The 15,618-nt window shown below is 51.7% G+C and overlaps 2 protein-coding genes across 5 annotated transcripts in view; one reads left to right on the top strand and one right to left on the bottom strand.

The window, feature by feature from the left end:
* Nucleotides 1-5,872, bottom strand: part of ASCC1 (activating signal cointegrator 1 complex subunit 1) — a 34,991-nt gene extending 29,119 nt beyond the window's left edge. The window contains exons 1-5 of one of the 4 annotated variants that reach the window (XM_066324287.1): nucleotides 5,816-5,872; nucleotides 4,138-4,262; nucleotides 2,941-3,040; nucleotides 1,976-2,073; nucleotides 545-723 (exon numbers count right to left, since the gene is read on the bottom strand). In XM_066324287.1, the coding sequence (XP_066180384.1) occupies nucleotides 545-723; nucleotides 1,976-2,073; nucleotides 2,941-3,040; nucleotides 4,138-4,246 (486 nt within the window). In that variant the 5' untranslated portion in view covers nucleotides 4,247-4,262; nucleotides 5,816-5,872. Of the gene's footprint in view, nucleotides 1-544; nucleotides 724-1,975; nucleotides 2,074-2,940; nucleotides 3,041-4,137; nucleotides 4,263-4,962; nucleotides 5,362-5,815 lie in introns of those variants that run through there. The other 3 variants (XM_066324285.1, XM_066324284.1, XM_066324286.1) reach the window with 3 other exon arrangements.
* ANAPC16 (anaphase promoting complex subunit 16) lies at nucleotides 5,733-12,063 on the top strand. The gene is made up of 4 exons (XM_066324289.1): nucleotides 5,733-5,747; nucleotides 7,492-7,643; nucleotides 9,560-9,634; nucleotides 11,320-12,063. The coding sequence occupies exons 2-4, from the start codon at nucleotides 7,502-7,504 to the stop codon at nucleotides 11,433-11,435; spliced, it is 333 nt and encodes a 110-aa protein (XP_066180386.1). The 5' UTR covers nucleotides 5,733-5,747; nucleotides 7,492-7,501; the 3' UTR covers nucleotides 11,436-12,063.
* Nucleotides 12,064-15,618: the final 3,555 nt, after the last annotated feature.

The following is a 15,618-nucleotide window of genomic DNA, read 5'->3' as shown; positions in this document are numbered from 1 at the left end:
AAGATCTGAAGGCAAGTAGGAGTGCTGTCAGCACAAAGTCTCCTGGGGAAGAAGGGAAGTGATGAGATTTGCAGGATGGCATGTGTTACCAAGTCATTTCTCGCTCAGCTCTGGCAATGACACGCATCTTCCTTCACTGTCAGGAGCCAAAAGAAAAGTGAAACAGAAGCAGCAACAGATTTGTGAATTCCTACCTGGTTTCATGGTTATGTAAAAAAATCATATAAAATCTAGACAGCTCCACTATATTATTTAGTGACTTTCCTACTAAAAACAAAAACCCCAACCCTCTCTTGAAACCTAGTTATCTCCCCATCTAGAAAAATCTCTACTAACAATCCACTAAGTATACCACTCCACTTTACAGAAAATTTCACGATAACACTCACCAAATTCACAGCAGACCCACTAACTTAAATAAAAGGCCAGTTGAAAATGCATTCCTAGGAAACAGAACAGAATAAGGCCTTCAAGGAAAATGCCAAAGAGCTCTCTCAATAAATGAAACAGCACTCTGCACTCTAACCCTCACGTGGATCCCTACCTTTGAGCACTTCTCCAGCACCTGCTCCTTGAAGTGCAGGAAGTTCTCCTGGATGGCAGGCTGGTTGAGGGCAAAGGACAGGAAGTGCGTGAAGGGCTGTTTCCTGCGGAAGCTGTCCAGGAGCACGTCGATCCGTGTCCGCGCAGAGACGACGCCGCTCCGCTGCTGCCCCGTGATCACTGCAGGGAAACACACAACACCCCTCTGCTCTCCTGAAGCTCCCTGCTTTTAGTCCCAGCCTCTCCAGGAAGCAGAAGGAATCAAAACCCCCAACCATGCATTAAAAAACCTGCCAGACTCCCTGCTTGACTTAAAGTGCCTGACATGGCAGCGTTTTCCTCAGCAAAGACAGGATGATGCCATCGAAAGCATGCCTCTGCTGTTCATAAAGTCAGCTCTGAGGGCCTAAAAAGCAGTAACTGAGAGCCCATCAATTCAGGGACCCTCCAGATTTCTAGAGCATCATTTCAAGTTTTCATATAGGCAGTCAGAATGAAAATGCCAAAGAAATCTATCAAGGATCAAGACCGTCTGTGTCATTTGTGCATGCACTTCAAGGCACCAAACAGAGAACACCTGAGCTCGAAAGGACAGAAGAGCAAGGAGCAAAATTTCCTTGGCTTCCTATTAGTCCGTGTTTTCAACATCACTCAACCTGCCTAAGTCCTTCACAGTTCTCAGGAAGAGGTCAAGATCCACTCCTTGAGAAGCACCACCATGTTCCTGTGCAGCATCACAGTGGGATCCTCCCAGCGCTTCCTCCTCGCAGCTCTGACACAAACATCCCTGCACACCATGCCAGTAATCTCTGGAGCATGCCCTAAGGAACCCTCCACATACCCACTCAGGCAGAACCCACATGGGTCAGTCCTGATGAGCAAAGTCCCCTCTCTTTTTAAATCCCTGGAAGTGATGAGAGGGAACATATGGTACAAGAAGCCCTGCTCTCACTGTTGGGATCTAGTGACAGCACCAGAAAGTCAGGAATGTCATCTCAACCCTTCTCATATTAAAGCATGTGGAGATGTTTATTTTCCACACAGATAAACAAGGTATTTCTCTGAGTGCTTATCTGGGTTTTTTTTTTATTGTTGAGGTACTATTTTAAAAGCAAAACTAAAAAAAAACCCAAAAAACAACAGATTCAGGGCCCAAGTTTTCAAGCCAGTCATTTAATGCCCAGAGGTGATATTCTCAAAAAAAACCCCCAAAAAACAAAACAACCCATGACACTGTTTTATAAGGATTTACAGACAATAAAAATAAACTCAGGAGAAAAGTGAAGTGACTTTCCCAGGGTCAAAAAGTGAGTCAGAGCTGTGTTGTAAGTAGGAATTAATGGGAAAACACCTCCTGTACCCCCTCCCTGCTTACATTGTGCTTGTGCAAGAACAGATAAAAGCACATCCATTTTATGTGTATTCTACTCACCAATTTCTCCTTCCACTCCAGGCTTGGGAATGCTGATGGAGGTTCGAGTCTCTGTTTCTAGCCTCTTCTTGGTTTCCCCTTTCTTCCCAATGATGTACCTGGAGGCAGAAAGTGCAAGAGTTTCCCTCACACAGTGACACTGAGCCACTCTCCATCACACATGTCCAGACCTGGACCCTCTGTGCTGGAGGGATGCACACACCCAGCTCCATGTGCAAGACCACACCCAGGCACAGAGGTGATTCCCAGGACTTCACACATGTCCAGCCTGGGACAATGTTGAGCTATGGCTCACAAAACTAAGTTGGTAGGTCCACAACAGCTCTGCCCACCACATCCTGCCACAGCCCCTCCATCAGCTGGGTTCTCTCTTTTCCCATTATCCCAGCTGAGGAAGAAATAAGGGCTCTTTTTCTGCTTTTTGTTTTGCTTAAGGTAGTCATTTACCAGCATCCAACTATACAATGGACCACTTTTCCTTCTATATATTTCAACAAAACTAGTCAACTAATAAAACTGCCAAAAATAACTAGATAAAACTTTGAACACTATATCTTATCCCAACAAACAAGGGACTGGAGTCAATAGCCAATTCCAGTCATGTGTGCTTTCTCTGAAAGCTTCCATAAACTCCCCTTGCCAGGCTGCTCACCCCAGTTCTTCCTCCCCTTCCTTCTCCCCCCTTCCCTGACGCTTTTATGTTCAAGGGAAGAGATGCTCAAAGACTCTCCTGCCAGCAAGCAAGCACCACCTGCTGTCCCTACCAGGGGGACAGTGAGGAGTCAGGCGAGGCCCAACTGCACGGGAAAGGCTTTGCCAATTTCCCCTTCCCCAACACTCAGACTCAGAGCACGGAGCACAATCCAGAGACCCAGCGCTCACCCCAGCCTCAAAACCCAAATATTCCACGCTCAACTTCCTCCCCAGCTGGCTGCAAATCAAACAAACCAAAGCACAAGGCTCACTTGTATAAGGGGCTGGGAACCTCCACCCGGCAATGGAAGCCTCGCTCAGTCTCCTCCACCACAAAGGCATCGCAGGGTTCGTCCGTGCAGTCACCTGCGCCTGCAGGGAAAACCACATCAGACCCTGCACCACCTCTGCCAGTGCTTTATGGAGGACAACAGCCTCCTCCCAGCCTTCTTTCAAGGTTAAATGAAAGAAGGAATGAGCTCCTCTCCGATGTGGATAACTGCTTTTTATTTATCACCTCACTACCAGCTCCCGAACATGTAATGACTGCCTCTAAATCCAGCCGGCGGGGAGGTGCAGGAAGCAGGTAGTTACAGCCCAGGTTTTTTCTCAGCTGGAGTTTGTGCAATTCCCACACAGCGGGGAATGGTCTCTTCTGGCAGCCAATTCAGAAATTTAAGGTTGCAGAAGAACACAGATAAGAGATGAGAATAGTTTTGGTCAGAGGGATCAAGGCAGTGATTTAAAAACAGCTTCAGAGGAACAGATGCACCTTTCATCCGCAGGCTGTTTGGTCGTGCATGGATCACACGCTTCCCATCCCCTTTCCAACACAAACAGGGATGAGTTTGGTGCAAAGCACCTTGTTAAAGCTTAGTGCAATCCACTGAAAGGCAAGGTGGGGAGAAGAAACAGGACACGACTGCCGCATTACCGTCTGAAAAGTAACACTGCAGCTTTTCCGTGCCCACAACAACTCACACACAACTACAGCAAACATACAAGCAGAAAGACAAAGTAAAACACACCAAGACAGGAAGAATTTTGTCCCCAAGACACGGCTAACACCTTCCAAAAGCTGCACTGCAGGAGGCCAGTTTTTAAAGACATAAACATAGCGAGTACAGAGGGCCTTTAGCAAGCACCTTCCATATCGGCCATACCTGCAAATAGTGATGGTAAGGAAAAGAAAGAAACCTGGGAAGAACAAATCTACAGAGCTGATCTGGCTTTCCCTTTTCCTGGAGATCTTCCACAGTCAGCAACACAGTCAACCAACCCAGCTGGGACTGCTTCCACTTTGGGCAGCAGGATCATCAGGGACCAATGCAAAGCCTTTTTCTCCCTCTTGAACCCCTCAACCTGCCACATGCGCAGGCCTCTGTGCTCACAAAGGCATCAGAGATGACACTGAGAGCTCCCCAGGTCCCCAGAGTTGATGTTTACACCTCCTGAGCATCACTCCTCACCTGCATAGAAGTCCTCCTCGTCCTCATGTGGGAAGGCCGGCTCTTGGATGAGATTTTTCCGGTACACTCGCCCCCCAATCCTTACCAAGGGGGGCCGCAGCATGTCCATCCTGCTCCTTCTGCTACTGCAACAACAAAGACAGCTGTGCTGACTCAGGCCAAGGAGAAGTTGATTTCAGTGTTTCCTTGCCCATTGGGTCAGGAGGGACCTTAAGGCCCAGCTCGTTCCAGCCCCCTGCCATGGGCTGGGACATGTTCCACTATCCCAGGTGGCTCTGATGGGGCAGCCATAGCTTCTGTGGGCAACCTGGGCCAGGACCTCACCACCCTCACAGGGGAACAATTCCTTTCTAATATTCAATATCAACTTCCCCTCCTTGAGATAAGAGCTCCTCCATGCAGGGTCTTCAGAAAGGCAACACCTCCTCAAACCTCATGAGTCTCAGCCAAAGAGTAACTCTGTGAGAAGTCACGGGTACGTAAAGCACAACCAAGTGAAAACAGGAAATTTAAGCAGGGTAAGGTATGTAACTCAAACTCACAGGTTTCAGCTAAAACTCACTGTAACCTCAGTCAACGTGACATTTTGTTTCTTTGGGCTTTAGCTGGCAGCAAGTTAAAAACATTTAGAGTGGAGAACATTTAACAGTGCTAAAACAAAAAGCCAGCAGTGCTCCGTCAGAGACTTCACATCTTCAGCTCCTGAATTTCTACATTCACTAGTAAGGTTAATTTAATATTGGTTGCCTCAATTTTAAACCAGAATCTGTTACTCAGAAAATATAGTTTCCACCAAAAAAAATTCACCTTTGTAGGATGGTTTACCTGTCCACTGCAATTGAACAGGAAAAAATTAAGAGCTTGCCTCGGAAGCAACTAGCATTTATTACAGTGACATCAGGTTGAGAAGGTTAATAATTCTCCCCTCAGTTCGAGCCCCACCTTCTGAAATGATTCACAACCACCTGAACTTACACGGAAGACAAAAATATCTTACACTTCAAAAACAAATAGTAACTCCTGTAGCTCAAGGGAAGCACTGCAGAGGTAAACTGCAGAGGTAAACGGCAGAAAAAGCCATGAAAGATCAGTCGCTGGGGCTTTTCCTTCCACACAGACTTGTTTGGAGGGATTGCTTTTAACACACTGGTATCACAACTTCTTGACACAGGACTTCTGAAAGTAAGCAGCGGGAGGCACAACGCAGCTGGAGCTGCAGCCTTACGGCAGGATCCAGAGGGGCTGCAGGCGGCAGCTCTGCGGGAACCGCCACCAGTGGAGGGCGGCAGGGGCACCGGCAGGGCCCGCACCGCGCAAATTCCCGGGGCGCCGAGGCCACTGCAGCAACAGAACCCCTCAGCTTTATGTTCACACCCCTGCGGGGAGGCGGAGGAAGCACCAAAACGCCCCCACTCCCACCGCCGCTGCCGCTATTCTGTCCCCGCTCCCCCAACGCGTCCCGCCGGAAGTGGCGCGCGCCCGCCCCATCATGCACCGCGAGGGCGGCCACGCGCGCCGCCAGCACCAAGCCGCCGCCCGGGCTTCCAGGTGAAGGAGAGAGGGTTCGCGACGGGACCGGGGAGCGCCGGGTGGCGGAGGCGGCCTGGAAGGTGAAGGGCGACGGAATGAGCGCGCGGGGAAAGCGGAGGCTGCGGCGACGCATGGGCTTCGCACTCACCGCGAAGCGGTTCGGCGGGGCCATGGGCGGGAGGGCGGTGGAGGAGGCGTGGTCAGTCCTGGGGCGTGGTCATAAGAACCGGGGCGTGGTCTCAAGAACCGGGGCGTGGTCTCGCAGGGGCGGGAGGGCGGGCAATGGAACTCCCCGCCCTCGACAAGATGGCGGCTCCTGAGGTGCCTGAGGCGTTGGCTGAAGGTTCCTGTAACAGGCCCAGGCATCGCCCCGACCTGCCGCCTGCTCTCCTCTGTGTTTGTTTAAAATAAATGCCCTGCAGCCACACTTAGGAATCTGTCGGGTCTGCGAACCCCGGCTGGCATCGCGTCAGCGCAAACGATCGTCGCACCTCCCTTGTGAGCAGGGAGCTGAGCCTGAGGGTTTGCTGAGAGAGGTGTTGCTGGATGTAGCATAACAAAAATAAAAATTTGATTTATGCAGGCAATTTTCTTCACGGCCTGTAAGCCCCCAGTCTTCTGTGAGCTGCTGTTTTCTGTGTTACTCACAGTATCCTTGAGCACTCCTGGGAAACTTAGAAGAGACAGAGGAACAGGACAAAGGAAACGACTTCCCACTGACAGAGGGCAGGGTTAGGTGGGATATTGGGAAGAAATATTCCCTGTGAGCCCCTGGCAGAGGTTGCCCAGAGGAACTGCGGCTGTCTAATCCCTGGAAGTGCCCAAGGCAACGTTGGACGGGACTTGTAGCAACCTGGGATAGTGGGAGGTGTCCCTGCCCATCGCAGAGGGCACAATGAGATGACCTTTAAGGTCTTAAAACCCCATTTTCTCCACAGAATCCTTGAGTGCTGTCCAAGGGCACTGTCTTTGTACCCTGCAGAGTCTGCAGAAGCGTACTAAATATGATAACAGGAATTAATGAAATGGGCAGGATAATTTGGAAGTGTTTATAAGTATTTGGAGGAGCAGCAAGTGCTGTCACTGATAAGGGACAAGTGACACCTTTTTTACTATCAGAGAGGTACACGACGAGTTTTAAGTCCTGTGTCATGACAAACCCAGTACCTCTTAAAAACAAGGCTGAGAAGAGAGCGTGCAAGAGGCAGCCGGAATTGTGCTGCACAGGCAGATGGATCCTCAGGCACTGCCATTGTATTTAAGTCAAATACAGTGTTTTAAAGGCAAGAGCACGTCTGGAGTGATGCAGAAAGCAGCTGCTGCAAGTTAGACACGGCGTGGCTCCGTGCAGGATGTGGTGCTGGAACTGGCAGTCCTGCAGCCTTCCAGGTTTTATGAGGCAGCAGGGCTTCTGTGTTTGTGCTCCTGGAAACAAGGAGGGGAAGAAAAGGAAAGAAACCCCACCTTTTATGACCCTGGGGAGCAGGACAAATGCCAGGGCAGCTAAAGGCTGGTGAATTCAGGCCAGCAACTTGTACCTCGTTATTTTTGTGCACGCTCTGAATGAATTCCCCGGGGAATTCCGAGGGGTCAGAGCGGGGGTTACCTTCAGTTTCAGGGTGTGACAGCTCTGTGCCCATCCCCACAGCGGGCACAGGCAGCTCTCCTACACATGCAGTGCAGCCTGGACGCTCTGGGGCAGCGGAGGCGGCGTCATCCTGCCCCTCACTGCCTTCATCCATCCTCGGAGACAGGTCTGGCTCTGCGTCCCGGGGAACTCCGAGATGCTCTTCCTAACTCAGGCTCTGCTCTTTGTCCTCCCAGGCTGGGTGCAATGGCAGCCTCCTCCTCGTCCTCCTCGGCCGGCGGAGTCAGTGGCAGCTCGGTGACAGGGTCGGGGTTCAGTGTTTCGGACCTGGCGCCGCCCCGGAAAGCCCTCTTCACTTATCCCAAAGGAGCTGGGGAGATGCTGGAAGGTGATTGCTCCTGCCCTTCTCTTTCTCCACTCCTCCTCCAGGTCACTGAGCTTCGCACCTCACTGGCAAAAGCTGGAGGTAGAAAGGAAGCACCAGGGCTTAGTTGGTCCCGGCTTTCCCACCAGTTGTTCATGAGGAAGTGATTTTTCTGGCAGTCACCTGCTTTTTAGCTCCATGACAACACTTCAGACCAGGAAGCATCTACCTGAAAGGGAACATGACTGTGTTAATTGCTCATTGTTAGCTAATCCTTTGATGTCAGGCGGGGATTACTGCAGGATAGCTGAGACAGGAGTATTTTTCTTGGCAAAAGTAGTAATTTTCTTGGTTTGGGTTGGATTTGACTAGGTTAGTCCAGGAGGCAGCTTGTCTCCCTGCCAGCTTGCATCTGGATGCCCGAGTCCTGCCACTGGCTTCATTGTGATTGTGGAAGGAGAAGCTCAGCAAGCTCTGGGTGAGGGAGGAAGGGCAGGTCCTGGTGACAGTTAAACCAAGGTCTCTATCTACTCCTCTTGAACTTCTCTCGTCACCGTGGGATGGCTGAGGCTGAGGCTGGAGTGTTCCTATGGCAGCACAGGGCAGCTGGGAACTGATGGCTGCGCTGTTGAAGGGTTGTTTTTATTACACATTAGAGCCCATATGCCAGGCTATTGAAGTAATTATGACTAAAGGTTTGCTCACAGAATGTAGTGAGCCCTAAAAACAAATTAAAGTAATGAAACACTTTGTGTTACCAAATAGACAGGCAGCTGTTCCTCCTGAGAGCCACTCAGCAGGACAGACAGGGAGCTGGAGGAGAGAATCCAGCATTTAGGTTGGAAAAGGCCTTCAAGATCATCGAGTCCAGCCTGTGACTGATCCCCACTTTGTCAACAGCACCAGAGCACTGAGTGCCACATCCAGTTGTTCCTTGCACACTCCCAGGGACATTGACTCCATCACCTACCTGGACAGCCCCTTCCAATGTTTTTCCATGAAAAAATTCTTGCTGATATCTCCATGATTCATTTGGTGCAGCACTTGTAAGAGGAAACTCTGAGCATGGTGAACTCCAGCTCTTCCCTGGGGTTCAGCTTTGGATTAGATTTTTCCAGAGTTTTGCCTTTGAAACTGCTCTCCACATTGCTATGGCACAGAGCTTTAAATGGATTGTGCTTTGGGCTGACCTCTTTACTGGGAACACAGTAGTTTGCCTGCTCTGAGTGGCAGCAACAGCCAAATACTGTCCCTATTGCAGGAAGCTCTAGGTTGACTTTTTAATTTCTGATATCAAAGGTGATACACCCATTCTTTTATCAGGCAGCTGCCAGTGGAGAAGCTGCAGTTTCCTTTTCAAAAATTCCCACTGACTTGACTGATTTTTATTGCTACTTTAACTATCTCGCTTGTTTCTAAATAAACCCATAGGTATTTTGGGTTTTTTTAGAAGGAGGCAGTATAAACTGTGTCAGTGCTTGGTACATAATTAGCTATGTTTTCCAGATTGCTTTATTTCTGAGTCACTTGCGTGATCAGTTACTGACTTGGATGGCAAGATACACATTATTTGAAACTCTGTGTAGGGTTATGGTCTGAGCCCATGGGAAATCCTCAAGCATTCTAAGGACACAAGCATCTGAGCCCTGAGGGAGTCAGAGGCTGCCATAACATTACCTGGCTTCTCCTTAGCTTAACTTCTATTTAAAATGGACTAAAATTGTTTGTCAAAGGGGATGTAACAGAATTCCACCTAGGATGTCTTCCCAGGTCACATCAGGAACCAGCCAAGGCCCTGTGCAGGGTCATAGGGGCTGCACTCAGCACAGGGGAAAGTGTTGGAATGGGGCAACACACCTCAAACGTAACAAAGATGAGGTCAGGGGCACTGAAGGCTGCTCAAACTCTGGGGTTCAGCCATCTCCTTTTTCTGTTTACAGATGGCTCTGAGAGGTTCCTCTGCGAGTCTGTGTTCAGCTTTCAGGTTGCGTCGACATTGAAGCAAGTGAAGCACGGTAAGCGGTGAGATCCGGCCGCCTGTGGCTTGGGGAAGGTGGGGGCACAAAGCCTGACCTGCTCTCGGCTGCCAGCCACAAGAAAGCAGCCTGAACGCTAAGTCAGGCCACCACTGAGTCCTTTTGCAAGCCCTATGCAAAGCGCTGGGAGCCCACAGAGGCTGGGTGGGAACGGGCTGTGCCTCCCGAAGCTTGTTTTTCCATGGCTGTGTGGCAGCACAAGGTGAGGCTGGAGGAGGAGGAGGTTCTGGGCAGGAAACGCCCACGCTCTGATCTCGGCCCAGCGCTGACTGTCTCTCTGGCCTGGGGCACAGAGACGCTCCATTCCACCTTTGTTTCTCTGCTGAGCCCTTGTGGCCCTGGCAGGGTCAGGTGAGGTTTCCAGAGGCGCTCAGGAGGCAGCCACGCGTGGCGTGGCGTGGCGTGACAGGGCTGAGTCCACTCCCTGCCTCCCCAGGGAGCAGCCTGACATCCTGTTTGAACCTCTGCTTCCCTGCCGGGCCCTTTGCCCTTGCCCAGGTGCCAGCCATGGGCTTGGCTGCATCACGGCTTATGTTCTCACAGAGCCCAGCAGCAGAGCCAGTCTGCTGATTGAGGGTCACATCCTTTTTGGTCCCCGCCTCTTGTCAGCCAGAATGGTACTTCCACCTGTTGTCTCTGAATGGAGAGGTTTCCTGTCCTCCTCCGGTTGTGGGGGTGTGCAGCAGTTTGAAAGGCCGTGATCCTGTATTTCTGCACCAGAAAGCAAAGCTGAACTCCAGAGCCATTGTTTCCACAGCTCTGCTGTGGCTGGAGCTACCAGGGGCTGCTACACAGCCTGGCATCCTGAAAGACACCAGCCGTTGGAACTATGGAGCACCTCCCTGTTTTCTCCCTGTAAGAAAGGTGAAGGGCTTAAAAAAAAGATCGAGGTCATCATTTTTTGGCTTGTTTGTTTGACAGTTCCCAAAAGGGTGCAGGAGGTGGAATGAGAACAGTCCCTCTTAAAAGCACCCACTGCTGCAGTCAGCATAAATCACACAGAGTTTATGTTACGCCTCTTGCTGGCCCTGGGCCGTCTCTCCAAGAGGCTGCAGTGAGCTTACAGCACTGTTAGACTTCCAGCAGAGCTGGGAGAAGGGGTATTCCCATCTCTGCACCACTGCAGCACGTTTAACTGAAAATGGACCCTGTGTGCCCAACACATGACTGGTTATAAATAAACCTGAGAGGAAGACGTTGTCTGGGGACCTTCCTCTCATTAGCAGGCTCTGGTTGCAGAGCCTCTCTGCCACACATCCAAGTCCTCCTCCTTCATCAAAAGCACAGTTCCTCGTGCTGTACCCAGCTCTGCTGTGAGCTGACCAAGCCCTCTCTGAACTTCTCTGTTCTTCTGTGCTATAAATATTCATGCTTTATGAAATGAGCTTCATCCTGTTTTCACCCCCATATACTAATGGGCCTGATGTTTCTCTGTTAGAACTTGAATGTACATGGCACGGGCAGGGGTGGGTAAACACACACCGGGGCAGAAAAGCCTGTCCCTGCTTTCTCCTCGCTGTTTGCAAAGAGTGGGTTTGGATTCAAATGGGCTACGTGGGTTTTATTCTGCCCCGCTCCCCACTGACAGCTGGGAATTTGCATCTAATTGAAAGGTTCAATTGCGCTGCCATTGCAAACCACAGTTACCTTTGAACTCCTTGCAGATCAACAAGTCGCAAGGATGGAAAAACTTGCCGGTCTGGTGGAAGAGCTGGAGGCAGATGAGTGGAGGTACAAGCCAATAGAGCAGCTCCTGGGATTCACTCCCTCCTCGGGCTGAGCGTGTCTGGATCACTGCTGTCAGGGAGCAGAAGAAAAACGTTCCCTGGCTGGCTTCAACATATCCCCCATTTATCAGATGTTGACAGCTGCATCGACAGGATGGGGCTTTTGGTTTTTTTGAGAGTGGGGATCCCCCATAAAGCTGCCAATAAACAGAAATGAGGGGATTCAGTAGGTCCTTACAGGCTGGCAGGGCTTGGTTTCTGTAACTTAAAAGGCAGGATCAGCTGTACAGCCCTCGGAGACTCTCCGTATTGTTTACAGAGGGGGCCATGGACAGTGCGGCTGCGGGGAGGGTGACCCCGTCACTCGGACCAGGTTCCCACTGGAGTGCAGCCAGAGCGCTGGTTGAGCAGGGAAACCCTCTGGAGCAAATGCCAGAAGCACTCTTCAGCCCCAGCTGTGGTTCTGGGGGATGGACACAAACTGTCCTGAGGTTGGGTGAGGGACCAAGCGGTGTCACCTCCTCCATCAGTGCCTCGGCCATTGCCCAAGCCATTCCCTCTTTATCGCCGTTTCTCTGGTAGTGCTGGCAGGACACTGCTCTGTCTTTAATACCCTGAAACTTTTTCCTCTTTATTCTGTATTAGATTTCTCTGTGACAATAAATAACTCTGTCTTTGAAACTCTTTGTCTGGTCTCCCAATCAGCTGTTTGGGAGCTAAGGAGGTTTAGTGAAGCTCAGAGGCAGGCTGACTGTCATGATGGTAGACTGAAGTTCAGTGTGAGAGGAACCAAAGCATGCTCAAAAGTGGCTTGATTTAAGTCAGATTTTAATCCTGGTTTAACTCAGCCAGGGGAGAAAACCCTAGTTTAAAAACATCCATTTTAATTGTCTTTTTCGGATGTACTTCTGTTCTTCGAGGGGAACTGGATTTCCATGTTTTGGCATAACCGTTTCAAAATGTTGATTTTCCATGCATGAGAGCCTTTGCCCCACGGCTCTGCTGGCCAGCAGGGGTAGGAGCAGCACCGTATGTGAGCAATTATTTGATTTACTGCTCCAGATGCCTAATTTTTCCATTTTCAACATCTTACTTACGAGATGATTGTATTTTTTACTCACTATTTCAGCCCAGCCACATTGAAACAGATTAACTGGGATCCATTCCCATTTTAGATCACCAGCAATTAGCTAAAACTGAGAGGCAAAAGTATACGGCCACCTTCTGTGTTTGTTGCTGCTAATAAATCAATTCCAGTGCCAGACTCAGCTCTGGGCAATCCGGAGCCCCACGCTGTCCGATCCGCAGGTGAAGCCGCGATTCCAGCTCCGTGGAAATTCACCGCGTGGCTGCCGGAGCGGCACAGGAGCGTTCTCACGTAGGGCTGCAGCTCAGCTGAGACTGTCCCACGCCGGCCGCCCCGGCCCCGGCCCCAGCCCGGAAAACCTCCTCCCCAGCCTTGGAGGGCTGCCAAGCCCTGCTCTGCGGGGGCCTCCTGCACAGTCAGCGGCTCCGCGGCCAGGAGCCCTCCAAACGTGACGGGCAGGCGGGATTCAAACTCCATCCCAGATGGGCTTGCTCGGGAAAGAAGGGAGCGCTTCAGCCCTCCACTTTTTTGTTAGCTCGGTGGCATCTATTTTTAATCCTGCTTACTCCAGCAGCCTAAATCTACCTTGGCCAGTCCTCACCCTGTATCACTGTGGGGTTTAGGAACGGAGCAGCAGATCGCCCCAAACCCCCTCACTCACACCCGGTCTCCCCTGCTCACTGACCCAGCAAAATCAGGCACAGAAACAGCTTTTCCTTTTCATTGCTCAACTTGGGAAACTTTTCCACCCTGCCAGCCCTCCTGGAATGCCACGGGCTTGGTGCCTGCAGCTCTGCCCAGGGCATGCAGTGCCCAGGCATTGCCCAGACTTCCCCATCCAGCTCCAAAACACAGCGGGGCTGAGATTTATCCCCCTCACCCTCCTCCCATTCCTTGTTTTCCAGCAGTTTCTTTGTGCTGGGACAGAGCAGGAGCAGGGAACGTCCCAGCTCTGTGCTGTACATAGTGTGTTTGTATGTGTGCCCAGCACCAAAATAGACACGTGTGAGAGCCATTGAGAGGAAGTGAAAAGTTCACCCTGTACAGTACTACGAATGCAAAAACATGTTGTTGGCCGTTCCCTCCTCCCGCTCAGTAAACACTTTATGTAAGGCAGGGAGAACTGGAGGGATCCGTATGGACAAAAACCTTCCACGCTCCCCCTCCTCCAAACCCAGGTTTTCCCTGGCAGCTGGAAATTCCCAAGCCAACCTATTTCCTGCTTCTCAGATCAGTGGGGCTGTTCAGCCAGCGGTGCCTGTTTCTCCTTGGGGTGTGGAAGCCCCTCGTTCCCGGGTCCCAGGAGTTCTGGGGCCGTTCAGCTGGGCGCGGAGCGCAGCGGGGAGGGAGCCCGGCAGCTGCCAGAAAAAGTTGGTGTGGGGAGGGGAAAAAAAAAAAAAAAAAAAAAAAAAAAAAAAAAAAAAAAAAAAAAAAAAAAAGCTAAACAAAGAGCCTCGTTGAGGGCTGCTGGTTGGTTTTCCTGTGGGTGCTCGCAGCGGAACGTTATGTACCGGTACAGGCCCCGCTGACACCTCCCCTCCCCGGCTCCTCTCGCCGCTGGCCACGGCCCCAGCGCAGGCCACGGCGCCAAGGCACGCGCTGGCCTCGCTGCCCGGGCAGGCCGCCCGCCTCTCCCAGCATCGCTGTGGGGCAGCACCCCAGAAACACCCTCTCTGCCATCTTTTCCCCCAGAAGCACCGAAGGGGAGATGAGTTTCACAGCCCGCACCCTGCGAACGACACGGTGCCGACCCAGCTCTCAACCCGGCATCTCAGCTGCCAAAACCTGCCCACCGCCCTCCTGGATGCACGTTCCTTGTTCCTCTGCCCGGCTCCTGCAGCTGCTTGTCCCAGGGGTGAGAGACGGGCCCGGAAGGTTTGGCTGTGGCACAGACCTGCCCGGCCAGCAGCGCGCCGGGACCTGCCACCGCGTCCCACACAGCCACAGCTCACCTGTCAGAGCTGGCCACGGGCTCGGGAGATGCAGGGTCACCCCTGGTGTGCCTGTCACCCCCAGCCACTAACAGGGGCCCGGTGAGAAGGACACCCACCCCACCTTAGGCACTTAGGGGGCACAGTAAAATCCATGGCCTCAGCCCCTCTGTTACTTGGACACAGAGAATCCCTCCATTGTCTGTGCCAACCCAGTGTGCCAAAACAGTGTGTAACTTTACCTGAGAGTGACTTTTTGGGCCACAGAGCCGCTGGGAAAAAACAGGAAGCCAGGGACCCCTCCATAGCAGTTAGCCCATGGGGCAGGAATTTGCTCCCCACCATACAGGGGGCACAGTTTGCACCCGAAGAGCGAGCCAGGGGACTCGCTGAACCCCCCAGAACATCTCCTCCCTTCCTCCTCCTCCTCTTCCTCCTCCTCCTTCTTCCCAGCCCCTCCCCCTGCAGCCTGCAAAAGCGCTGAGCTCAGCACATCCCGAGCAGGGGCCCAGCCAAGGACCCTCCCCAATGCCAGCCGCTCCCCCCGGCTCCTGCTTAACCCTTTGCAAAGCCAGGCTGGAAATCAGAACGATCAAGTGAATCTCAGGTGCGGACAGGCACAGCTGGCTGGGAACAAACTGTCCCGAAAGCCTCAATCTCTGCTCTCCCAGAAAGGACAGCAGGTCAGGGGGAAAGACGCTGCTCCTCCACAGAAACCACGCTGGGTTTACTGCCAGCAGCAGGACCAGGGGAGGGGAAGTGCAGGGATTACCCACACTGTAGCTAAAACTTGACTTTCCAGCCCAAAACTATTCCTGAAGGCCCTGCTGCAGAGAAGCGGCCTGGATTCAGCTTCTTTTGGGAAGCAGAAGGAGCTGCCAGCCCCACACTGCCTCCCCTCCCAGCTGAATTATTTTATTGCAGGGATCAAAAATGACATTTCCCTTTAAAACTTGCCATCACACCAGAGCTGCTTGCTCTGCTGCCTACCAGGAGATGTTATGGCAAAGAAAGAAAAATATTTATGCTTGGCTCCAAAATTCCAGCTTATTTTTAGCAAGGCACCTTCCCTGTGGTCCTTTACCTCTTTTTTGTTTATTTGCTGTTTTCCCCTTGTTTTGACCCCCCAAACCAGCAGATAGATCCTCATCTATTTTCAGCCTCACCCAGCTGACGACGTTCATACCGATGACTTGGTGGCTGTGTGGAGAAATAACC

The sequence above is a fragment of the Sylvia atricapilla genome, chromosome 8 (genome assembly GCF_009819655.1).
Source record: "Sylvia atricapilla isolate bSylAtr1 chromosome 8, bSylAtr1.pri, whole genome shotgun sequence".
Classification (NCBI taxonomy): domain Eukaryota; kingdom Metazoa; phylum Chordata; class Aves; order Passeriformes; family Sylviidae; genus Sylvia; species Sylvia atricapilla.
The sequence above is the reverse complement of the archived record's forward strand: the minus strand, read 5'-3'. Positions and strand labels throughout refer to the sequence as shown.

Coding starts and splice junctions, on each gene's coding strand:
- ANAPC16 (XM_066324289.1), top strand. CDS start 7,502: ATGGCAGCCTCCTCCTCGTCCTCCTCGGCCGGCGGAGTCAGTGGCAGC. Junction 7,644..9,559: donor AGCTGGGGAGATGCTGGAAG/GTGATTGCTCCT, acceptor TTCTGTTTACAG/ATGGCTCTGAGAGGTTCCTC. Junction 9,635..11,319: donor ATTGAAGCAAGTGAAGCACG/GTAAGCGGTGAG, acceptor AACTCCTTGCAG/ATCAACAAGTCGCAAGGATG.